Here is a 27,343-nt window from a genome sequence, read left to right as displayed (position 1 = left end):
AAATGGTTGTTTTCAAAAATATTGAAGATAACTTCTCTTCTTCTCCATGAAGATTGTTTTTTTTTCATCGGTAATACAATCCAATGTGAATCTTGGCCACCACATGAAGAGATTTCGTAAACAGATTTTTGTTTTGCGAGAAATGGATATTAGTCACTTGCTCAACCTATTGGGTCCATGTTCTGGGTTCAAACACATATTTTGCCAGAGCTGTGATTTACAAAACCCCAGATCCACATCTTTATAAGCCGACACTTTATTCGCATCAAGATAAAAAAAAAAACACCATGATTTGTGTTACAAATCTGTTATTTAATGAACAATCGTATACAGTTGTAAGTTACAGTAGTTATCTAAGTACCTAACCAAAGTAAGGTGTCAACAGCCATTTTGGTTTTTATTTTCAAACAATACACATATTATGCTTGCTACCAATGCAGGAAATATATTTGTAAAACATTGAGAAATCTCTATCAAGTTGGTGTTTTAATGCAGAAACGTCATATCGTCTATGTAAGTTCAATACCGCGTATGAGCCAATATGTTTAAAATAGGTATTTTTAGTGCTCTCGGTTAAACGGCACTAGCCGCATTGATTGGTGCATTAAAATTTAAAAATTGACCAATAGACTACATGCACTCGGTTAAAATCAATACTGCGCATGAATTATCCATACTAAGGAAGCAAGCAAGACCGCATATATCCTTAGATCCAATACAGCAGACGAGCGGAGAGTTGCGGCAATACCGCGTAAGGTTCAACTGATTTACAAAATAATCCTATGGCAATATATGGCCACAGACGAATACGATAGTAAAAATATATTTTATAATATAAAGCAGGAAGACAGAACAAACTGCATTTAAACTTATTTTTTATCTTTTTTTATTGACGAAATTGCAAGGTTTTTTTGTCCCTCCTGAACATTTTGACAAATATTTCTTCTGCGGTATTGAACTTACATAGACAATATTATTATCTCTATTTCTTCATACATGGTATATGAAAAACTAGTTCATCATATCATATACATGTGAAAATGAAGACACTATGGCAGATCCATACTGTATAAACATTGTATAAGCCATTTCGACTAAATGACTTGTGGATTTTTTACATATACAATGTACTGACAATTGGTAATTGAACTTCTATGTTACAGAGTTACTTCTGTGTATCCCATAAATAAATATGCACGTACATTTATCATGTTTTGCATTTCCTGAACATTTCTTATTGGCATATAGAATGTTTTTACTTGCCACTACCAAATAGATACAGACACAAGAGTAAGTGATGTTATTAAGTTTTAGCGACTTTGCACCCTTAAACTATTATCCTTGATGCTATTATAGAATTTTTTAGTTATTAGTGAATTACGTGAATAATTTTTTGTTATTTGTTTGACAGGGGTCACCACTGAGTAGAGCTGATTTGAGAGCAGTCAATGTAAATTTATGTGATATGTGCTGCATTCTATCTGCCAAAGTAATTATACATTTTCTTATTAGTTCTTATTGATTGTAATTTAAAAAAACAAAAATGAGTTTATCGGTTACATTGATAGTGGCCTAATCATGCATTCATACCTACCCAATCCCATCTCTTTTAGAATAAGCTTAACATTATAAATCAATCCCACTGCCTTTGGTAACCTCCCTTTATTTACCAACTGTATAAAACAATAAGAGATCGTCCATACATGACGTCACGCTCTAGGGGGATCACAGAAAACGTAATGTCACAAGGTATACCAAAAATATCGATCGGGGATTTAAGGATAAATATATATAACAAAAAAACATTTTTTTCTGTTTTTAATCCGAGGCAAGGGGTAAAAGGTTATGTGACGAAATGTGATGATTTGTTAAAATAATCAAAATCGTGTGACGTCATATGTGGTCAGCCTGATATTTAATTCATTGAGATAGATAGGTACATATTATTTTGTTACTTCTATTTGATTATTTCTAGATATTGAAAAGGGTTTAATAAATGATGTGTTAAAACCTCCAATGTGACAATTTTGTCAAAATGTTTTGCTTTTATATTCTATGGTCATTTGTAAGTATCTGCATAGTTCAGTAAAACTGTCAATATTTTATACACCACCAAAATTAAAATTTAATTAATTAAAAACCTCCGATACCTGATACCTGAAAACCTATCTAGAACCAACCTAATATGTGTGTTGTTTTCACGGAATTGAAATGGTTTATTGTCGACTTCCAGGTGCCAAGTAATGATGACCCAACGTTAGCAGATAAAGAAGCCATTTTAGCCTCACTAAATATCAAAGCCATGACTTTCGATGACACAATAGGTGTTTTGAGTCAAGGCAACACCGAACAAGATGCCTTAACTCCCGTGGGAAGTCCCATAGTGCTGCAACGAAGAGGGTCTGTCTATGGTGCAAATGTTCCTATGATAACAGGTATGATAACTTGTTTGCAATATCGTTACCGTAATTCCTTAATAATTCGAATTCCCACCAATCTAGCTTACAATCTAGTGCGGTGTGGGACTTTCTATTTGACTCTTATCATTTTAAGGAAGCACTGTGAATTAAGTGAATATCCAGTATGACAAAAATCTTAAGTAACTAGACATATGTATATATCACAAAATACCAGTTCGACTACTAATAGAGTCAGAATGTTAAAAGGGAAAAATTAGTTTATGAATAAAAATTGATTATAATATGGAAGTGCAGAAATCGTAGTTAATGTTGAATTTAAAATTGAATTTCCATCAAGCAACGTTATTGCATAGTCATACTTACGTTGCTTTAAGTAACGCTTATCTTTACAAGAGATCAGCGGCTTGGTGGAAATAAAAACAACATGTTTATTATTATTATACTTATTACAAAGTCTTATTTAAGGCTAACTTTACATGGACATCTATATCTGCATTTGGCTGCAAGAGCCCGGCTTTAACCAAAAGGGCACTTAGAGATTTCTTGCACTATGCCGATGATATGGTGGGTTCCTCTATTTAAAACCTTCCGCTAAACTGGAACACTAATTACTAATGTTATTTGTTACAGAACTTGTAAATGATAGCAACGTACAGTTTTTGGATCAAGATGACGATGATGATCCAGATACAGAATTATACCTCACACAGCCTTTTGCTTGCGGTACAGCCTTTGCAGTCAGCGTACTCGACTCGCTTATGTCTACGGTGAGTTGTGGTTACCACTAATTGAATATTAGATATTATTATGATACACCAACACCGAATGTCGTTACGACTTAAGTGAATAAGAATAACTATAAAATTTATGTCTAAGGACCCTATGCATAGTAAAGTTATGCTTATGTAAATAAGTGCACTTTTGCAGTACATGGAATTATTATGGAATGCTACTTTAATGTGAATGTTCGCATTATAATAAGTGAGTAATAATGTTGATAACCTATGAAAAACAATGATACATAATGTTTGATAAAAATACAGGGAGTGCAGTGCACTTGTATGATCTGCGACTAGCCGCCACTGTTTTATGGGATCTCATCATAAAGTGCTGTGATTATGTGTCATTAATAGTAGGATTCTATTAAGGGGGGACATGCTGAACATTTATCTGTATGACTCCAGTACATTTAATTACCACCCATTTATAGCTTTATGTTCTGTATGTTATCTCTTTAGTGAGAGATATTCTAATGGGACGTTGTCTCTTTCCAGACTTACTTTAACCAAAACGCCTTGACCCTGATCCGATCGCTGATCACGGGCGGGGCAACCCCGGAGCTGGAACTGATCCTGGCGGAGGGCGCGGGGCTGCGGGGCGGCTACTCCACGGCCGACAGTCTCTCGAACAGGGACCGGTGCCGCGTGGGGCAGATCTCGCTGTATGACGGACCGCTGTCCCAGTTTGGGGAGGCGGGCAAGTACGGGGACCTGTTTGTGGCGGCGCTCAAAGCCTACGGGATGCTGTGCATCGGCCTGTACCGCTTCCGTGATACCAGCTCATCGTGCGATGCCAGTAGCAAACGATACGTCATCACCAACCCGCCCGACGACTTTTCTCTCCTGCCCACGGATCAGGTGCGACCCCTACCAAATTATAGTGCCATCTATTTTTAACGGTGGCGAAGAGTGGGAGGTAGTCTGTGAAGATTCAACATAAATAGTGCACATTAAACTTTGTCATTCATACTTATTTGTTTTCATAGAACTAAGAATACAAATTGTAGATGGTGTTGGTTAGTTTTGAAATTTCAATTAAACCATGCCTAAACTAAACCATAATGCATAAAAAGTAGTCTTCTGTAATCTATGAAACAACTAAAATTATGTATGATTTAATGGCGTAGTATCGTTTGATTAAGTTGGTGTTTGAATTTTTAAAATTTACCAACAACCAGTGCAATTTGTATTCTTAGTTATTTTTATTCTTGTGCAAAGAAAACATAACGAGTATGTAAGTATCGCTGACAAAGTTTAGTGTGTTGTATTTTTGTCAGATCTCCACAGCCTACCTCCACTCTTTGCCACTGGTTTTCGGGATTAAATATGATGTGTCATTTGAACTGATTTATCAAAAACTATATTTATCATAATACATACCATTATTTCTCCAGAAAAGAGGTTAATTGTGGCCAATGGATAATTAAGAAACTTTTCTCTTATTTTATTTATGAAAAAATTGCTCGCTATTATTCATGGATGTTGAAGAAAAACCTTATACATACGCAGATAGAGCTTTTATATAATATGGAAGTGAAGCTAAAAAAATTTAACGATTGTTAATAATTAAATTACCTGGAAGTCATTTCTTATCGCAGATTCATTTCTAGCCGCAGCCATATAAACAATTTAAAACAATCTCAAGTTTGTTTTTATATGATGAACCTTTTATTTTATAATATGAAAGTGAAGCTGAAATAAAAGGTTACGTACTGAGGCTAATGATTAAAATAGCTGCAAATCATTTCGCATTGTAGATTCATTTGTAGCTTTAGCAAGATAAATACGTTAGTTTTACAAAAAAAATGTTTGTTTTTATGCAATGAGCCATCCACAGAACCGATTAATAAATAGAATTCAGATAGATATTCAATAAACTACATTTTGAATCAGGGTTTTGATGTGTGAGTGTCCTAAGAAAATGAAACACACATTATAGACGTGCTATAGTGTGTGATGAAACCTTCAAATACACCAATATTGAATGAGCATCAGTGCATATAAGTTTAGAATGACGTATTCTTGACACGTTTATAAGTTTATTCCATATTCTTCCACACTCGAGATCGGTTTGCGTGTTACTTCACACCAGTTAGGTATTTCAGTTCCCGTTAATTCTGTGTTCGCTGGAGCCATCATTAATTAGATGACAAATCATGTAAATTTGTAAACAACAGTAAATGTCAACTGAGGGCTGCCATTTTCTTTTTTTTATTTAAAAATAGTGCTGCTAAGACAGAATAATTATTTTTATCCTTTCTATATTTACAAACTAAATCATTACTAATAATGTTCTAAAATCACGCTTTGCATCAAATATTTGTTTGTAATACAAAATATACACATTACGCGAGCCTAATACTACAAGGTTCTAAGTGTTTGTCCTTGAAAAAGCAAACCCAACAATGAAGTAGTATTCTAAGCTGCCTCATTGTTACTTTTGTTTCTCCAAGGACAAACACTTAGAACCATGTAGTTCTCGACTCGCGATTAGTCAGTAGTAAACATACACATACTACACATTAAAATAGTACTATACTTTGTCATTCATGTTTTCTTTTTGTGTCTCTTACTATAGCATGAATGAAATGAATTGTTGGACCTTTACAATCGGATTTACTTAGGGAATAAGTTTTGAAAGATACATGTTGCGATTGCAGGTGTTCGTGTTGATGCAGTTTGACCCGGGGCTGGAGTACCGGCCGGCGCGGAGTCGAGCGGGCGCAGGCGCAGGGGCGGGAGGGGGTGCCGGGGCGGGACAGGGAGCGGGGGCAGGGGGAGGCACGAAAGACGACAACTCCTGACTGCTGCTTTGCAGTGCCCTCACCGACGGACCCTACTCTTACATATGAACACTTAGTGTCATATCAGAAGTAGCGCTCGCCACAGCCTCACTCGCCTTCCTTTTGCCTTCGCCTTTATATCTCTCTCTCTCTCTCTCTCTTTCTCTGTTTATCTCTTTGCGTGTCTGTGTGTCTGTTTTATTTCTTTTCTCTACCCTTCATCCTCTGCGAGTGTTCTTTTTATTTTATTTTTTGTTCGTTACGAAATTACATAAACTATTAGGTAACACTATTGAAAAGCACAAGGCAAAACTGAAATCCAATATGGTCAACTATCCATAAAGTAAAAAAATAATTGGTACATATATCATCAGAGTGCATCTTATTATAACATCAACACTACCCAAATTATTAAAATGGCGTAAAATACAGATTATTACGATCCATCAAAATCATTTAGACAGTTCTCAATATTACCAGCTGTTTAATCATCGCCATATTGGATTTATGGAGAGAAAATCGTGTGCAAATAGTGTTGCCGTAAATTAACACCTCTCTTGAAATATACTTCAAGAAGAGGTGTTAGTTTATTCATGAGTGGGCAGAGAAGAAACGTTTCAGAAAGATTTATTTTGTTTTAGCAATAGTGTATTTTAAAATATTCTAAAACACGTCATAGACAATTCAATCTCATTATTTTAAACACAATATTTTGATTTATTACAAGTTCAAACTAAAATGATAATGAGATTTTCATTGTGAGTACATGTTAATTTTATTTTTAAAGAAGTCCGAGAACGTTTCTTCCTGAACCTTTCGAATTTCGAATGCTTTTGTCAAATTTGTATTATCTGAATTGATTTCATTTTAAACACTGCTGTTACGTTTCAAAATTTTTCCGATCAACGCCTTTTTATGTTATATTTTTTTGTTTAATTTGGAAATGGCCCGTAGACTCTTGCACTTTGTATTTGCGACATTCCCTGGGAGTGTCGCATCCGTGGTGACCACTGTGCAAGCTAATGATATTAATGAAAAATATTCTGTTACGATATATTATCTATTTATTTTGAATATATATATATATCTATTATTTATGTTATCCTCAAAACACAATCGCCCCATGCTGTTTTCTCAGGTTTGTTTTTATCCTTTCAGATTGTATAAGTTGAATTACCATCGACACTTTCCATAATGCAAAGAGTATTTTATTTATCTGCGTTTTTTCGTTTTTAAACATATTATAATACAATAAATTGATAATCATTATTTATTTCCAATTTAAAAAGAATAATAAATTCTCTTTTTTTTAGTGGTTTATAATATTTGTAATAATGGATAGTTCATAATATTATGTTGTTTTCAACTTCTTTTTTAGGTATCGATAATAAAATTAGCATAATTACGATAACACTATTCAAAAAAAAAAACTCCGATCTTGATAATAAATTAATTTGATATACTTACTTACGAAACGTGGATTTTTTCTGGATTAAAATGAGAATAATTCTAAATCTTAAAAGATAAGTGCTTTTTAAATATTAGTAATGTTAACGTAAATGAAAAATCGCAGCCAAAATCCACTGCAGCAAATTAAAATCAATACATAGTACGGAAAGGAAGGGCATGTCCCCTTTTAAAGAGGAATGTGTTATTTTTTAAAAATATTATTTATAATTATTGTTTTTATAGCTATAAAGTTTACAGTTTTATTCTAGGATTATGTTTTTAATGTTACGTTAGTTATAGTATGTTTTCTATTCTTTTTACCCGATAAAAATTAATCTATTCTCTATGGTAATTATTATTATTTAAGTACAGTAATGACAGGTTAGTTTTATTTATTTGTTAGATAAAAGAATGCCTTGGGATGATATAAATCGTTGATAATAATTAATTACGAAACCGTTAACAGGTTTATATTTTATTCTCCAGACAATAACATAGTTAAATTTTATATTAATTTGTAGCGTTTTATTAATTTAATGATAGGTATAGTACGAATTTTTTTTTTTAAGTAGGTGAATGCATTTTTATTAAAGATATTTTAAGGTTTATTGCAGCTTTCCGGTAAAACCCTTTCCCCCGTTACGTTATTCATTTGTTTTTAATATTTTGACACTCTTAGTGAATATCATTGTAAATTATTTTACAATTACAGAAGTAAATTATTTGTTTTTTTAGCATATTCTTTTATGTATACAACCGAAGGTATTAAAGGAAGCCTTCTCTATTAGATAGATTCTAAATATATCAAAATGAAGCTGAAAAAAGGACTGCTGGATTGACTTATATATTATCTACAAGTAATTTTGCATTGTGGATTAATTAGTATCAAACTTCACACTAGCATTTGTGAAAAACTACAAACAAAACAATACAATTTAAGATTCATTCAGTCAATTCCATTATTAAATGTGCAGCTATCGCCAAAATAAATCCGTGCATTTCTTACGAATGTATCGCCTGATTAACTCATTCAGTGCTGACAACGCGACTGGCGCGTTTGCATTAGTTGGCCATTAGATATAATTAACATGATATTTAAATGCGGTAATTAATTAGTAATTATCTGGTCAGCAGTAAATGTGTTAATGAATATTTTGAACACCAAAACATTCACTTAATGACGCAAATGTAGCCCGTGAAAAGACAAAATGTTATTGTACATAAATAAGTAGTCAAATATACCGAACTATAATTATTTTGAATATGTAAAAGAACTAACACGAAACGTCAATAATTACTGACGATGATAAACATGGTGGCTATAAACAGCTAATAAAATATTAATTAATAATAAATTTGGCTACCAGTTTTGGTAAAATTTCATAAGGCTTCCTCTAATATAGTCGTAAGTTCTATGTATATAAGTTTGTTATACATTTTTTTTTAAATATAATTAGGAATACTTTTAAATTTTTTCTATTTTTTAGTTTACAATGATATTCGCTGATTATAGAGTACATATTATATTATATTTTATATTGTAAATATATATTTTTATATTATTTATGATTTGAAAGAGACATAGATAACATTAACTAGCAATGAAGTGTCAACCACATAGCACCGCCATTAGAGTAGCATGTCCCGCTGTCGAAGCTTTGTTTTGTTGTTTTGTTTCCCTCGTTGAGATTTGAGTTTAATTACATGGGTGGCTGTGCGAGTGCGGGTCGGGGGTTGCTGCATTACAATAAAGATAAAGACTCTATTAGTATTTCACGGATCATTGGAAAACAATGGTGAATTCTAAGAATATTAACAAATGAACATTTAGACAAATTGCGGACAATTACAAAATAAAAGTGGACAATTGAACAGTCGTTGGTGTCAGTGACATATAGTCTGAGAGCATCGATTTTGATTATTATGACTGAAAAGTTGTGAAATTAAACTGAGTTAAATGATACAAAAAAAAAAAAAAAAATTATAATTGAATAGTGTTTAATGATTGGTTATCGATTGCCATTATCGTGTGATAAATCCTTCGTATATTTTTGGCTTGAATCGCCTGAATGAGAGTATTGTTGTTGTCGCTAAATTATTAATGATTATATAAACAGATTATTAAACGAGTCGCTGATAAATTATATTTTATATTTGTCGAGCTTCGGTAGTCGAGTATTGGAGTATTGGCAGTATTCCGTAGCGAGAGAAATGAATGGAGTGTGTTGCGAGGGGGCGAAGGGCGGCCGGGGGTCGGAGAGAAGCGGCACGGCGCCGGAAGAGACTGACGTTTAAACTACTCTTGTTATGTCCACGCAAACACATTTTTAATGAATCTAGAAATCTCATTGTGTATATTTATCATCGTTTGAAATGTTTACGATCGCTTCATTCTCGATATGTACTAATAACAAAGTAAATAAGATAATTTAAAGTGTTTTATACATCAATTTAATATGTCTGTCGATTGATTTGGATGTGACGTCACAATGTTTTGTTGCACGGGGCGGGGGCGAGGGAGGGCCGTCCGCCGCCGCTTTATCGGTAGTATTACGGATTGCGAGCTAGCTTTCCTTTTGTTTCATCGGGTAACCTTAAATTTGATGTCCGTTTGATTGGGTAGTTTCGTCAGCCGCTCACATTTTTTCATCGTTATCGAAATGTAAGTGTTTTCTCATTAGTAAAATTTACATCACTCACTGCCTTTAAAATTTATGGTAAAAATGTTGACTTTAGAAATACATAAAATGTAATAAAATATTCGAAAGGTACCTCACGATTCCACTTTACTATTTACAGGTCAGATACGACTTTAAAAAGCTTCTTTCGACATGGCGTCTTTCACGTTAGACATTGTCGAAATATTTATAGAACTATGAACTATGAACTTATTATACTTTCAGTACTGTGACATCGTCTTACGATATATTTCTTTAACTTATTCATATGGCTAAAGTTTTTTTATAAAATGTTAAAGCATTTTGAATTTTAAATTTAAAAAATGAAAAAAATACTATAATATCAATCATTTTTGTACAAAATTAATTTATACAATATTGCTACATACATTTTATAAATGAGGTTTTGCGCCTCGATGACGTATACTTATTACAACAAAAAAAAGCTCGCAAATGTCCAAATATTCACAGAAGGACTTTTCCATTTTTACAGCACACTAAAAAATATATTATTACCTACGTCAAGATTTTTTATTCCCAGTTAAAATATTAAAGAACGATCGATATTACTAAATTTTTTATATCAACCGATCGTTTATTCTCCCGGCTTTTATGAGATACGAGATTATCCAAGTATGTAAAAATTGCTCAAGTCCGATTTTCATATATTAATAATATATAGAGTCCTGCGTTGAATACCACACTTTGATTTGTGCATTACATGTTGATTTCTCCATTGTAATAAGTGATAAAAATAAATCTGAAGCGCTCATTAAATGGCGACCGGACTTGACTGTCCGTAAGCCGACACACCATATGCAATGAAAATTATAACAATGTTGTTGATGTTGATTGTTAATAAAAATGCAAATATTGTAAATATCCGAAATAAATCTGTATTTGTATTTGACTATGAGATTTTATTTACTGTTTAATTATAAGAATATTTTTGATGAAATGATTTTTTTATTATGCCAGCCATTTTTACACATTCAATTCGAGATACAATGTAATATGACTGTCTCAAATGTAAACACTACTCCAAAGATATTGAAGAAAATCTTCCTCCAAAGAGACGGAACCTAAATAACTCTTTACACGAAATATAGTGAAAAGATTATCTATGTGGAATCAAATATTTTTCAATGATGAAATCACATGGTTTAGAGACAGAGATACCAGTAGCAAAGGGTGGAGGTAGGCTGTTAAGGCCCTCTATAAATAGCGCACATTAAACTTTGTTAGTCATACGTATTTGTTTTCATTGAACTAAGACAACAATTTACAGATGGTGTCGGTTAGTTTTTAAAATTGAATAGAACCCTGCGAATTGAGACCAAGCCATAATAGAATATCAAATTATGCCATTAAATCGTACATCATTTTAGTTATATAGATAGAATAATATTTTTTTATCTATTGTAGTTTGGTTTAGGCAGGGCTTAACATTACCTTAACTCAAAAAAATTAACCAACAACATGTGTAATAATATATAAGTATTTCTAATTCAACAAAAAAATAAGTATGTTTGAAAAAGTGTGCACAATTTTGTCGGATCGCCCAAAATATACCAAAACTATTATGGTTTGTTTTAGGCAGGGTTTAATTGATTTTTAAAACCAACCCAACACCATCTGTAAATTGTAGTCTTAGACCAATAAACACAAATACGTATGACTAACAAAGTTTAATGCGTACTATTTATGACAGTTCTTAACAGCCTACATCCATCCTTTGCCACTGTAGAACAAATACCCCCCTTTAAAAAATCCCCCAGATATCCCCCCATAAAAATTAAATCTCAAATATTTTCTCTTGACAACCAGCAATGTACAAAAATTTATTTAATTAATAATAGGGGTTATTATCGTAATAGATTTTTGATTTGTGACTGTGTGTTCTTCCTTCTTCTTTCCTCTTATTCTCATGAGAATGACCTCTGCAATGAACACGGAAAGTTATGAATGAAGAAAAAAGAACACATAATAATAAGCCAAAATTTACTACTTATAAAAAATAACCGTGAAAGTTTCAGACATTTTATAATAGGGGTTATTTTCTGGGGGGTTTTTGTCCTAGAACTAGCTTAAGGCTAGGCCCACACTAGACGGCAGTTCCGTCGCTGAAATTACGTTACTAAACATTGCAGCCACATTCATTATTCCATGGCAGATTATCAGTCGACTGCCAATGCTTATTTACTTGCGCACGCGACGCTGACTATCCGCCGAATGCGCCGGGTTGCATTAAGTAACGTACAATGCAACGTTGCCGATCTGATGCTGACGGAAGATCGGTTCGTGGAGAACGGAGCAAACACCGATGTTGAGCGGACCGCTGATGGACAACTGATCTTCCGCGTAATATGCCCAAGGACGGCAAATTATATGTATTAAATGTATTGGAATTTCCGCGTAGTGCAGCGCTGGCCTAAATGTTTGAAAATGAAGCAAAATTCTCGAAGCAATTCTCATTGTTTGTTGCTTAAAAATGGTACTTATGACAAACTGAAACTGGTTTCACCGATTTTGATAGAGAAGAAGGGTTTCTTTAATATTTTTGGTATAAGCCATTTTTGATAAAAATACTTTGGATTATAAACCTTCTTTTAATATGTGAGAGTGAAGCTAAAATAATTACAAGATAAAAAGAACTTTTTATATACAACATTTTTAAATTCTGTTGAACCATATAAACTTGACTTGACTAGCTTAAACGATCAAAAAAATTTGCACTTGACATGTCATATTGATTTCCATAGTAACGCACGTATATATTAATAATTTAATTGCTAGGACCCCAAAAACAACCAATAATGGTGTCGAAATAACTTTTCATACAAAACAGAATTAACTGAAAATGAATTCAATTCTACTTAAAGATGGCTAAAAGTATTAAAAAAATGCATTGGCATCGTGTTCTGATATATTCTAAAGTTTAAAATGTCTAGCTAGTCGGGAAGTTAGTTAAAAATCGATTGCGAGATACAAAGAACCACCGGACAAATAAGTATACGAGCTAAGAAAAACGTTGTAAAAAGGACTTATCTTTAAATAAGATGGAAGTCATATTGCTTTGCGGATACAATTACCATCACTTGCATCTGTCAGTCATTCTATCCGCAAGCATTTCAACAAAATTTTAGCTTCATTTAATAATACCCTTAAATTATTCTTAAGGGTGAATTTATCCTTGAATGGGACATGATTTTAAAAAAATGTTCCTGTAACTCTTTTTAATTAAAGTTCATATGATGACCACGATGGCCAAGCGGCTAACGCGTCGGCTTATAATGTTGTGGGTTCCAGGTTCGAATTCTGGATTTGGCAATTATACATATTGTGTTTGGAGTCAGAGTATGGACCTAATAGGTTGAGCTAGTGGCTAACATCCATTTCTCACAAAAACAAAAATCTGTTGATACAAACCTCCACCCTGTGCATGCCCATATGATCTTATTAGAATCGGACATGGTCAACGAAAAAAAAAAAATTAACATTTGAGTGCTGAGTAAATAATTTTTAATTTCTGATTACATGGTAAATTCTTCTTCTTCTTCGATGGCGCTACAGCTCAAGTCGAGCCTTGGCCTCCTCCACCGCCGTCCTCCAGCCGGAACGGTCCTCCGGACGTCTTTTCCAGTTCATGTTTTTTAGCAGCTGGTTGGCATCTTTTGTAATGTTGTCACCCCATCGTGTGCGTGGCTTTCCCACTGGCCTTTTCCCCCCTGGGTTTCCTTCGAGGATCTTCTTCGGTATCCGTGACTCAGGCATGCGCTAGACATGGCCTGCCCAGTTTAGCCTCTGAAGTTTTATGAAGGTGGGAAGTTTTGAACCTTGGTATAAGCGATATAGTTCCGTGTTGCACCTAATTCTCCACTCCCCACCATCATTCATGGGTCCGTATATCCGCCTCAGGATCTTTCTCTCAAAGCAATCTACTATTTTAGCTGCTTTCACATTTAGCGTCCATGACTCGCACCCGTATGCAACGACTGTGCGTATGACGGTTTTATAGAGCTGGGTCTTAGTTTTTCTGTGGACATTTCTGGATTTGAATATGGACAGCAATGAGAAGTACGATTTATTTGCAGCGGGACATGGTAAATTACATTCTGCATTAGCAATCAGCTGCAGGTATAGTGAGGTAAATTCTCAAAGTACCTAGAATTTAACCTCAAAGTTTTTTAATTCGGTGGTAATAGAATATTAAATCCAGCGATGATTTTTTAATCTAAATTGAGCACTTCAAGACGGAGCGTAATATGGACATAACTATACTGTTAATAAGTATTGGTTGTATATCATCATTTTACTCATTCCAACTGGTCACTTGAGATAATAATACATGTATCTGACCGAGACTCAAGATTTAAACCAACGACCAATGGAATAAGCTATGAATATTCTAATCTTCCCTCCCCATGTTCAGTACCATAAAACGAGGTGAATAGGAATGTTTTCAGATTTCATATTTAATTTAAACCCTATGCTGTATGCATGGCCCCCACATCATGAAGCGGGCCCCCAGGTTAGCATGTTTGGCGGGGCCCCCTACCTACCGCTAATGTTAAAGTCAGTGTGATGCGCTGCAGTAGCGTTTTCCAAATGGCGTACGCGGTAAAATTATGGTGTATTTTTAGTGTTTTTATATATTTTTAATATGTATTTACATCCATTTGAATTATGGAGTTGTCGAGTATCGCGCACACAGTAAAAAATTGCATCATACAACCAAATATTTTTAATTATCAATATCATTGAAGTAAAATAGTGCCGCAGGTGACTTTTTTTTTTATTATAGCAAATTTATGATACGTATGTATCTCACTTATCTGGTCGACTCGTCACACCGGGCCCTTCCTGACCCCGGGCCCCGATGCTAGAGCCCTGTCAACCCCCCCCCCCTTGTGGGGGCCATGGCTGTATGACTGAAAAGCTAAATTTCGCTTGCCAAAAGTTGTGTCTGCGATTCATCAATATGGTTTGGTGAATGGGAACACTCTATATTTACTCGCTATCGATATTTTCCCAAAATGATGGTCTGTTCCTATTTACCAGCGAAACGGGGAGGGAAAAACTGCAAATTTTATTAAAACACATGATTAAATAAAGAAATATTTATTTAGAAAACAGAAACTATATTATTTCTTTAATCAGTGGATTAGCTGGAACAAAATTAGGTACCTATTTAATTGTGTTGAGTTCATTCTTGGACATAGACACGTTCGACAAAGTTTTATCAGACATGCAAAACATGCGAATAGCAACAAACTTTTTCACGTCTGATGAATAACAAACGGTCAAGTTTCCTGTCCTATCAAAGTTTCCAAAAGGCAGAAAAATAAATTATCTCTCAAATAACATACATATTGAAATGCAAACGATTGCATTTTGGCAATTGCACCACTCTGAATCTTTTTACCGGAAACTGTTCCTATTCACCACGTCATTCCTATTCACCCCGTTTTACGGTACTAAAAATTTTAGGGATAGAAATATAGTTCATGATAGACATAAGACAGGTAAGTAGGTAAGTTAATAAAATACTTTTTTTCAAACACGTTTAATAAATATTTAACGATACAAAAATATCAACATTATCATTTTATATGGATGCACTATTTTAATTTTTTTTATTCTTAGTTATATATCGCGAGCCGAATACTATAAGGTTCTAAGTGTTCGTCCTTGAAAAAACAAACCCAACAATGAAGTAGTATTCTAAGCTGCCTCATTGTTACTTTTGTTTCTCCAAGGACAAACACTTAGAACCTTGTAGTTCTCCACTCGCGATATCTTTAGTATTGAAACACACATTTAGCAAATCTTCAAAATCACTACAAACTACCAAAATCAAGTTTGAATTTTCTTTTTAGAGTTCCGTCTCTTTTTTCTTCTAGCCGTTTTCTTAGGTATTTGAGTATTTTCACTCGACGAGAAACTGTCATGGTATCCATTAATATTTTTAGACAAACCATTCGAGCTCATATTGATCGGTGTCAGAGTGTGTTGATTTTTTCTCCTACAATTACTATTACTGCCTGAAGAAATCGCCGTGTCACCGAAATTCTTCACTCTATTTTTATTTTCATCCGGTAATATAGGCGGCAGTGAGATATTTCTGCCTCTAGTCTTCCCACTTCTTGGATTCATGTCATTACTTTGAAGGCAGTGTCTATTTGACATGTTTTTTGATGGGCAGATCTCTAGTGGCTCCAGCGTATTTAAATACTTGTCAGCTTTACGCTGATAACGTTTCAGCGGCGACATGAGACTATGATTATCAGAGTTCATCTCTCTACAACGGGCTCTGGCAATATTCGATTCGTTATCTGTAATATTTCTTCTGCTTATTGTGGAATATAAAGAAACAGCGCTGTTGTCTCTGGTATTTAAACTAACCTGTTTGTAAGTGTTCGTCACAGGGTGATGCGGTAACGATACGAAATCAGGACTATTCGTACTTCTGTGTCGCCAGCGTGATGAAGAAATTTCCGATTTGATAATCGATGACGTGGTTGAGGCGTTTGTGAAAGCTATGTTATTACCGAGACCTGTATTGAGTGGAGTAATATGAAGAAAAGAATCCAATTCTTCAACGAGACTGAAATCATTCCTTTTACTTTTTGACATCAAAGCTAAATTCCTTTCTCTTTCGTTCAGCGATTTGGTATTCGATCTAAGTGGCATTAAGTTTTGGCAATCAGCTTTTTGGCCGTATTCTTCGATTAATAAAAAAGCCTTATTTATTTCGTTGTCACTATCACACTGAATGGCAATCACTTCTTCCTCGGTGTCGTAAAAATTATCATTGGACGTGCTCGTAACTCCACAACTGTGACCGACAACCCTGAAAAATAATTAAAAAGGTATATAAGATTCCAATAAGTCCAAATTTGCTTCTTGGGAGAGCATTATGTGCCTCACACAAGGAACACAAAATCAATGGTAACTGGCTTACCCTACTGGGTGTGGTACAACAGGCTAAATATCTCAAGTGTAAAAAAATATGGGAGAAACTTAAACACGTGTTAAAGAATATGCTATTTTCAATAGTTAATAATATGTACTTTAGTTTGTCACGTTAATGTAACGTGCTTTCAATCTTTGGGAACAGTCAAGGAGGTTTTTTTTGGCGGTCAAGCCTTAAACTACCCTGCTTCAGAACTTTGGTCCATGGCAATGGCTTTTACATTTCTATTTATTAATCTGTTACGTCGCCTCACATAATAATAAGAAGACTTTTATTAATTAAAATAATACACAATATAATAATATAACTCTTTCTTTAAAAGGGTACACGAGTGAAAAATAAAAAATGCAAATTTTCATGACACTTGTTTTCAAGACAAATATATAAATAATGATGCAATATAATATTTTGATTGTTTTGATATATAGATATGTTTTTGTGAATATATATATTTGTTTATTAACATAATTTTCAGAGGTAATTTTATAACCTTAAATAAATTAAACACCGAAAGTTTGCATTGAAATATTGAAGAAATAAAAGCGCTAATCCTCTGGTCTTTTATACCTACACTATCGTAATAGTACTTTACTATTGATAAGTCATTTTGTTTTTTCGATTTATTTTGAAACTCGATCGTTAAACATAAATAATTTTACATGCCGGGACTATTTACAATTAAAATATTACTCCGCGAGACATCTGTCTAATCGTGTGTCAGATTTAGCAGATGTGCAACGCCTCGTTGAGTGGAATCACTGCATTGGATATTAATTTAAAACTATATATTGTATATTGAACGCAAAAAATATATAAAGAAATGACAATTTCATTAGTTAAATCTTTGGAATTGAATTTCTTCAATCAAATATTATTGTTATCCCAATAGATGGCAGGGCTACTGTTTGCGCTTTCACATAGCGCCAAATGTATGCAGTTTAAGATTTTTCTCATATTAATTACGATGCTTGTTCAATCAATCATACACTGACGGTAAATTGAATATCTTCTATTATATCTTATAGAACCAACACAAACAATTATTTGATTGCGATTATTTTTATTAATCGATTTAAAATATTATAACAATATTATATTTGTTTTTATAAAATACTAGCTGAAGTACCCGGCTTCGCACAGGGTCGCTTCGTGGTTATATTTATCTTAGATATTTGAAAAATAATTAAAGGTAATTATTTTTTTAATATTAAAATATCTGTGTAATACAATATGGCAATATGAAAATAATTCTAATAGGAGTAAAGGTCAAACATAAGAACACTAAATTAAAATCGAATCCAAAATATGAAAACGTTATTAATGTTATTAATGTGTAGTAAAAAAAACAAAATTAGATGGAACAAACAAACAACAAACTTTGTATTTTATATAATAATAATTTAGAAACCTTCGCAGGTGTGCGCACAACAACTGACAAAAGTTTCATTGCAATCGGATGAATGGTATAGGAACGCATACGAATAGTAGAAGAAGATGATTTTCTAATTCAGAAATCTTTGTGGGCATGCGCATGACAACTCACCAAAGTTTCATTGAAATCGGATTAATGGTATAGGATCGCATACGAATAGAAGAAGAAGAAGATGGTTGTACTAATTCAAAAACCTTCACGGGCGTACGCACAACAACTGGTCAAAATTTCATCACAATCGGATGAATGGCATAAGAACGCATACAAATAGAAGAAGAAAAAGATGGTTGTACTAATTCAGAAACCTTTGCGGGCGTGCGCACAACAACTGGTCAAAATTTCATCACAATCGGATGAATGGCATAAGAACGCATACAAATAGAAGAAGAAAAAGATGGTTGTACTAATTCGGAAACCTTTGCGGGCAAGGGCACAACACTTGATCAAAATGTCATTGCAATCGGATGAATGGTATAGGAACGCATACGAATAGAAGAAGATGGTTGTACTAATTCAGAAACCTTCGCGGGTGTTGGCACAATTACTGACGAAATTTTTATTGCAATCGGATGAATGGAATAGAAACGCATACGAATAGAAGAATATAGAATAGAAGAAGAAGAAGAAGATAGTTGTACTAATTCAAAAACCATTGCGGGTGTTACCACAAAAACTGACCAAGGTTTCATTGCAATCGGATGAATGGTATAGGGACCATACGAATAAAAGAAGATAGAATGAAGAAGAAGAAGATGGTTGTACTAATTCATAAACCTTCGCGGGTGTTGGCACAATTACTGACGAAAATTTTATTGCAATCGGATGAATGGAATATGAACGCATACGAATAGAAAAATATAGAATAGAAGAAGAAGAAGAAGAAGATGGTTGTATTAATTCAAAAACCATTGCGGGTGTTACCACAAAAACTGACCAAGGTTTCATTGCAATCGGATGAATGGTATAGGGACCATACGAAAAAAAGAAGATAGAATGAAGACGAAGAAAAAGAAGAAAAAGAAGAAGATGGTTGTACTATTTCAGAAACCTTTGCGGGTGTTAACACAACAACTGACGAAGGTTTCATCGCAATCGGATGAATGGTATAGGAACCATACGAATAAAAGAAGATAGAATGAAGAAGAAGAAGAAAATGATGATTTTTCTAATTCAAAAACTTTCATGAATGTGCATACAACCACTTACCAAAATTTCATTGCAATCGGATGAATGGTATAGGAACCATACGAATAGAAAAATATAGAATAGAAGAAGAAGAAGAAGATGGTTGTACTTATTCAAAAACCATTGCGGGTGTTACCACAAAAACTGACGAAGGTTTCATTGGAATCGGATGAATGGTATAGGGACCATACGAATAAAAGAAGATAGAATGAAGAAGAAGAAGAAGATGATTGTACTATTTCAGAAACCTTTGCGGGTGTTAACACAACAACTGACGAAGGTTTCATCACATCGGATGAATGGTATAGGAACCATGCGAATAAAAGAAGATAGAATGAAGAAGAAGAAGAAAATGATGATTTTTCTAATTCAAAAACTTTCATGGATGTGCATACAACCACTTACCAAAATTTCATTGCAATCGGATGAATGGTATAGGAACCATACGAATAGAAAAATATAGAATAGAAGAAGAAGAAGAAGATGGTTGTACTTATTCAAAAACCATTGCGGGTGTTACCACAAAAACTGACGAAGGTTTCATTGGAATCGGATGAATGGTATAGGGACCATACGAATAAAAGAAGATAGAATGAAGAAGAAGAAGAAGATGATTGTACTATTTCAGAAACCTTTGCGGGTGTTAACACAACAACTGACGAAGGTTTCATCGCAATCGGATGAATGGTATAGGAACCATACGAATAAAAGAAGATAGAATGAAGAAGAAGAAGAAAATGATAATTTTTCTAATTCAGAAACCTTCATGGGTGTGCATACAACCACTTACCAAAATTTCATCGCAATCGCATGAATGGTATAGGAACGCATACGGGACAGACACACAGACAGACAGACATACAGACATTCATTTTTATATATTAGTATAGCCTATACTCTTCGCGCAAGTGCAAGCAATAAGTTTACAAAGTTTTATCGCAATCGGATGAACGGTATGGCTGCGCATTCAATACGAACAAACAAACACACAAATATTAATTTTTATATATTAGAAGATAATATATTATAAAATGTATTTGAGTCTATGGGCAAATGCAAAAATGCAGGTGCTCTCGTGGGCACAGGGCAAGGAATCCCTGATATAAATGAACATAAATAATTTGAAAACACCTCAGGAACACACCTATTAGAAAAAATCTATTATATAAAATATTGGTGCTGGGTGGAACCAAGGCATTGCTTTTATGCCTCAGTGAATGTCAAAGTTGCCATAAAATGGAAGTAAGTAATTAATTCTATCTAATAAGATAAGCACCTCATATGTGGAAAAATAGCTTTCCATTGGTTGCATTCTTCAATTAAATGAGCCTGTGTTACTTTTGGTCCGTTTTCGTCGTACAGTGTTCTTTGAATCTTCTCCCATTCTTGGGCAACCAATCGCGTTCCTTCGTTGTCCGCCCAAGAGAACATGGAGCTTGCGCTGCTGTCGCTACTCTCCATATCGATATAGTCTGGGGAGTCTGTAAGAAACATTAACAAAAGGATTTCAAAATAAATTACATCACTATGTTCAATACTAAGATCGTATGGGTTTCAACAGAGTGGAGGTTGTATTAAGGATTTTTATTTTTACTTTTATAAGAAATGCATGTTAGCCATTTGCTCAATCTATTGGGTCAATTGAAAAACATCATCATCATCATCAGGGGCGCGACAACCCGGTGTGGGTCCTGGCCTCCTCCAACAGCTCCCTCCACCTGTCCCTATCCAGTGTGGCCGCTTTCCAATTTGGTAACCCCAGAATACGGCAGTCACTGGCAGCTCCATCTAACCAGCGAATCTTTGGCCTCCCTCTTCTTCTACGTCCTATTGGATTGCTGGACATCACTCTCTTTGCCGGTTCATTGTCATTCATACGGTGCACATGACCTAGCCATCGCAGTCTCCCAATCTTAATTGATTGAACTGCGCTGCAATCTTCGTACAGTCCGTAGAGCTCAGCATTATATCTTTTCCTCCAATTGGTGCCATCCCTGATCGGTCCATATATACGGCGGAGAATTTTTCTTTCAAAGATGTTCAGGGCTCGTTCATTTCGCAGAGTTAATGTCCAGGTTTCCGATGCGTAGGTGAGCACTGGCTTTACAAGTGTTTTGTAAAGAGTGCTTTTAGTTCGACGAGATAGTAAGCGGGACTTAAAATGTCTTAACACGTTGATCGCCATGGGGGTCACCGGTGACCGGCATCGGATTACGTTCAGGGGGCCATGGGGGTCACCGGTGACCGGCAAAGAAGACCTGCCTTAGAGTTGTTGTACAGCGCCGGCGGGCACGCGCGCAGTGCATTTTTCGATACGCGGTGACCGGCATGGCCCTTCTGTATATTACTGCCACTTGGCCTGAAAATATGTCTTCCCAGTCACAAAATATAGGCTCACTAATGTAAAGAATGTACATAATGAAAAAAAAAAGTTTTCCTTTTAAATTGTAAATGTGTTTTTGTTGATATAAAAATAAAAATTAAATAGATGATAAAAATGTAAGTTATAAAAAATATGTAAAAAATAAAAAAATAGAATAAAAAAATGATTATAAGGTATGTATACGTATATTTCCAGTTTATGTGTATCCAGGTATTATACTACCCAATTTGAAAACTTTTATTCCGTATTTGTGCCTTTTCTGTTTATTATACTATCAAAATCTAAATATAATTCGACCGCGAAATGGCACCATGCTCTCGTCAACACATATGGACAGGTGACCGGCGAAGTGGCCGGCCCGGCGCAATAGAATAAATTAACTTGTTGGCGCCGCGACGGACACATGTGGCCGGCACATCATAAAAACCAATATTTACGTAAAAAAATCATCAAAATGAAAAAAAACATTATATTCTTTCATTACCTATCAAATAATACCTTAGAGACAAATAATCATTTTTTAACTATTTTATGTAAAACTAGTTGGCGATCAATGTGTTAACAGACCAAAGTAGCATTTATTCGCAGACATGATTCTCTTGTTGATTTCTTCTGTAATATCATTATGTCGAGTTACAAGAGATCCAAGGTATATGAAACTGTTGACCGTATCAAACTTGTATGCACCAATATCTAACTTTGGTGCGACTTCTCGTGGTGTGACATAGACAGGCATGTATTTAGTTTTTGCCTCGTTTATTTGTAAACCCATTCTTTTGGCAGAGGCTTCTAGTGCTGTGAATGCCTTTTTCAGCGCCAATTCTGATATGGCAATGATGTCGATATCATCGGCATACGCCAGCAGCTGCACAGGCTTAGTAAATATCGTGCCGCTGCCACGGGCATCAATCATTGAAAAACAACATGTGAATTTGTTAGACCCGGGATTCAAACGTTATAAGCAGACGTTACTGCTCAGCCATCGTGCCCAGTGACGTCCCGTGGGGGTAGGCAGATTGAGCGTCGCTTGGGGGCGGCAGTTACTTGAAGGGCGGCAAATCGAGAAGAATCATTTAATATATATAGAAATAGGTACCTTAACTCAATAATAATAGAAATATCTTTCCATGAAAAAATCAGATTACTGGTTGGAAACAAAATGTATTAATTAACATAAAAGGTTTAAGAGGACTATGATTTTTTTGTCTGGTTCGCGATGTCTAGTTGACTTCCGTTGGCACGTGCAAATTTACGAATTATGTTTGAATTATAGGTAGGTACATAACAGTGGCGAAGGGTGACTTTTGGAAAGAGGTAGGCTGTGGAGATATGATAAAAAGAGCACACTTGTCAGGTATACTTACGAGAATAGTACGATATTTACTACTAATGAATAGGCACACACTAATAAATGATAACGACACACTAATTCAATGAAACTTCAAAAACTCATTGACGACATAAAAATGAGCGATGTGTTTAAATTACGTATTTTTCAAAACATGTATACCCATCAAAAATCATTAGATAAAATTTATTTTTATTTTTAAAAACAATCTATACTTACTTATTTATTAATATTCGATTAAACGCCGTTGAAATTATTTTTTTAATTATCTAATTATTAATGATTTTGGACAAAGTGCGCAGTCGTGACAACAATATTATGCGCGAATGTTTTAGGCTCTGCGAAAGGAGCTTGCCTCATTTCGTACAAATCAGCAGACTTGCTGAGGTTACGAGACGTAAAGTCCATACAAAAAAAATTCAGAATTATTCCAAACATAATCGGAAATTTATTTACGTCGAGAAGTCGCGGCATTTATTATTTAATGCGCGCTGTGGTTTTTTTAATACCTTTGCAGTTGTTTTGTAAACTGTGTAATACTGTAATACATTCCTACATATGCGATCTCGTTGGCAAAATAAATTATTTTTATATTACATAAAATAATGAAGTGATTAAGTATATAAATATGTCAATATGCAATTAAAAAATATTTTTCTTAAGAAGGTAGGTATATATTTTGTTGGTGGGTAATGTATCCATACAACATATTTCTTAGATATTGGAGTCATGAAAAGATAATAAAAATACTGTATAAAAATGTGTGTTGCAGTTTTGGGGCGGCATTTTGTCCAGGGACGTCACTGATCGTGCCTCTTTTATAGCAACATTAAAAATCAGTTGCAATACAAGATTTCTGAATGTTTAAGTATATAAATACACGCAGATAAAACGAAGGGAATAGGGGAAAGGGAAAAAAATTGTTAGCATGCTTGACCCTTATTCTGGGTCCAAATATTTATTATGTAGATTGCAAAATAACATGTGAATTTCACGCAGCCAGCGGGGTAACAACCCGAACTCCGGTGAATCTATAGTCATGCTATCAACTAACTATTCTAGAACCATCATATCTTGGCTGCGATTTCACGGCGCTGTATGCAGTGGTAAATACTTCAGTGTAGATTTGAGGATGTATAAAATATACCTGAAAGTGTGGGGAATCTGTAGTTCTGCAGATCGCTCATGATATAATGATACCTAAAGCTATTGACCACAGTAAATAGCAGTGGCGAAGGGTGGAGGTAGGCTGTTAAGATCCGCCATAAACAGTGCACATTAAACTTTTTCAGACATACATATTTGTTTTCAATGAAATAAGACTACAATTTACAGATAGTGTTGGTTAGTTTTTAAAATTCAATTAAACCCTGAGAAACCAAGCCATAATAGATAATAGTCAAAAAATACATGTGTATCTATAAAATATCTAAAATTATGCAATTAAATCATACATAACTTCGAATATTTTATAAATAGAATAATATTTTTTATTTATTATAGTTTGGTTTAGGCAGGGTTTAACGAATTAAAAAAATTAACCAATAATATGTGTAATATGTATTTTTAATCCAACGAAAACAAATAACTATGAATGAAAAAGTGTGCACAATTTTGTCGTATCGCCCAAATTAGACCAAAACTATTATGGTTTCGTTTAGGCAGGGTTTAATTGATTTTTAAAAACTAACTAACACCATCTGTAAATTGTAGTCTCAGTTCAATAAAAACAAATACATATGACTAAAAAAGTTTAGTGTGCACTATTTATAGCGAATCTTAACAGCCTACCTCCACCCTTCGCCACTGAGGTATGGTAAATGTTACTTACTTGGTAAAGCACATTGGTAAATAGCAAACTATTATGAAATATATTATTGTATTTATCAATTAGGCTGGCACCACACAACATTGCCAGATAGTGTGAAACAAAGTGAAACCTAATAAATAGTGCACAGAACGCAGGGACCCTTCCAAGGTTATTGCATGTTTTTAGTCGAACCAACTTAACTTGAAACGGCACTCGAAGTTCATCCTGTACAAAATATTATTATGACCAGTATTATTGTCATGTATGGCTTGGAAACCTTATGTATGATGAAAAATATGGGCTCATTCGAGTGGAGTACGCCGCATGGTATTGTTGGGCAAACCGTACGCTTTGTGTAAGTGCTCGGTTGTAGTGGTTTGGCGGGCGCGGCGCGACGGCGTCTTGCGAAACTCAAACGTATAACCATGTGTATTATGCCCCAAAAAAGACACAGTCTACAAACATTTGTCACACGGTTATACGTTTGAGTTTTGCAAGACGCCGCCGCGCCGCGCCCGTCAAAACACTACGGCTGAGCACTAAGAGCCCATACATTATACAGTTCATCAAAATTGTGCAGTCTTAAATGACACGGCCATATTTATAAAAAGGACGAGTCACGCATAACAAAAAAGAATTGATATTCGACAATCAGAAGACAAACGAAGAGCTGGTTGACTACGTACGAGATGGAGATACAGTAGTTGAGTCGGGTTTGTTACCAAAACTGCAGAAAAATGGCATTGGAAAAACCTGGATGGAGATGGTTGCTGGAGGAGACGACGATCTACACAGGGTTATAACACTTGGAAAATGAAGGTTTCGGTTTAGTAACTGATTCTTGCGAAGTGGCGCTTGTCTAATTGACATAACAATATTAGGTTCTTGTCGGTTTACGGGAAGCCAGCGGCAACAAATTTTGACAATAGTGGATTTTAGGTTAGGTTAGGTTTTCATTCTTGAATTCATAAATTTTGCCAAAATCGGCTATGAAAATTAGTGCGGTTCCCGCCTGGCTTCCTGTAAACCGACTTGTACCCAATATTCTTCTTTCTTCTTCTTCTTTTCCTTTTCTTAGAAGAAGAAGAAAGAAGGTACCCAATATTACTGAAAACTTTACTTAGATAATGTATATATATATAAATGTGAAGGTAACCCACTTAGTATCCACATTTTCATATAAACGTGGAGGTTAATTTTTATGTTAATTTTAATAATTTCTTCACTCACCAGTTCCGGTGTCACTTAGAGATGGCCAATTTTCAGTTCTATAAAACATATTTGAAAACCGTTGAGACGTGGCACTTGAGACATTGGAGCTTAATGGGTATCTGCCTTCTTTCAAATTGTCATTTCTATGCCCAAAATTGCTGTTAACTTCCTCACCAAAGGGAGTATCAGGCAAATAGACTGATTGTTCATGTATTATTTCTGGCAGCTGCCTGCCTGGTGGAAGACGAACCTTATCCAATGGCAAAAGACTTCTCCTTCTACCAGACATTTTATCGCATTAATATTTCAATGCCCGCAGTCAAACATTTTTTATTAATGGAAAAATGATGAAAATACTAAATTAAATGAACGTGTTATTGTTATTTTGTAATGCATAGTGTTAGTTTGGACCAGCTTCCAATAAATTCTTCAGAATCGGATTGTTATATATGCAAGGATTCACATTGATTTAAGTATCGCTCGTGTGATGATAAATTTTAATTGAACATTATTAATACCAAAATTATGTATCGAGGACACCTGTGAATTCCTTGACATTTAATTTGACATGTTTTCAAAAATCAATAATTGGCGGGAATTACAAGCTGCAAAAAATATATATATTTTATACTGGCAATTATTTAAATATTTTATTTTAATTCTGTAATAAAAAATACTTACATAACTATCTACTTCTAGGTAATATTATTTTGATCATTTTGGATTTATTTTTTCGTCTTTTGTTGACATTGAAATATTTTACATTATTTTAAGGTTGTCATGTGTAGTAGATACCTATATACTTTTTGGGGACGTTGATACTGCACAGGTATGTATGTTGTTAAATTATTTTATTATTATCGACATGGATAAATTTTAATCACCGTA

At 34.4% G+C, this 27,343-nt stretch overlaps 2 protein-coding genes across 2 annotated transcripts in view; one reads left to right on the top strand and one right to left on the bottom strand.

Moving 5' to 3' along the window:
- slo (calcium-activated potassium channel slo) overlaps positions 1–11,019 on the top strand; it is a 238,817-nt gene extending 227,798 nt beyond the window's left edge. Inside the window, exons 24-28 of the mRNA XM_085949993.1 lie at positions 1,412–1,489; positions 2,234–2,435; positions 3,051–3,187; positions 3,695–4,057; positions 5,860–11,019. Coding sequence (XP_085806119.1) covers positions 1,412–1,489; positions 2,234–2,435; positions 3,051–3,187; positions 3,695–4,057; positions 5,860–6,003 — 924 coding nt within the window. The 3' untranslated portion in view covers positions 6,004–11,019. The remainder of the gene's footprint in view (positions 1–1,411; positions 1,490–2,233; positions 2,436–3,050; positions 3,188–3,694; positions 4,058–5,859) is intronic.
- Positions 11,020–15,904: 4,885 nt separating this feature from the next.
- On the bottom strand, positions 15,905–27,031 carry LOC147078834 (uncharacterized). The gene is made up of 3 exons (XM_085948503.1): positions 26,474–27,031; positions 20,979–21,183; positions 15,905–16,962 (listed from the first exon to the last, which is right to left on the bottom strand). The coding sequence occupies exons 1-3, from the start codon at positions 26,742–26,744 to the stop codon at positions 15,966–15,968; spliced, it is 1,473 nt and encodes a 490-aa protein (XP_085804629.1). The 5' UTR covers positions 26,745–27,031; the 3' UTR covers positions 15,905–15,965.
- Between the last annotated feature and the right edge of the window lie 312 nt (positions 27,032–27,343).

Source organism: Rhyacophila brunnea, unplaced genomic scaffold (assembly GCF_057557595.1).
Source record: "Rhyacophila brunnea isolate RB1 unplaced genomic scaffold, BYU_Rbru_1.0 scaffold_10, whole genome shotgun sequence".
NCBI lineage: Eukaryota > Metazoa > Arthropoda > Insecta > Trichoptera > Rhyacophilidae > Rhyacophila > Rhyacophila brunnea.
The sequence above is the reverse complement of the archived record's forward strand: the minus strand, read 5'-3'. Positions and strand labels throughout refer to the sequence as shown.

Coding starts and splice junctions, on each gene's coding strand:
- LOC147078834 (XM_085948503.1), bottom strand. CDS start 26,744: ATGTCTGGTAGAAGGAGAAGTCTTTTGCCATTGGATAAGGTTCGTCTT. Junction 21,184..26,473: donor TCTAAGTGACACCGGAACTG/GTGAGTGAAGAA, acceptor TGTTTCTTACAG/ACTCCCCAGACTATATCGAT. Junction 16,963..20,978: donor GCTATTTTTCCACATATGAG/GTGCTTATCTTA, acceptor ATTATTTTTCAG/GGTTGTCGGTCACAGTTGTG.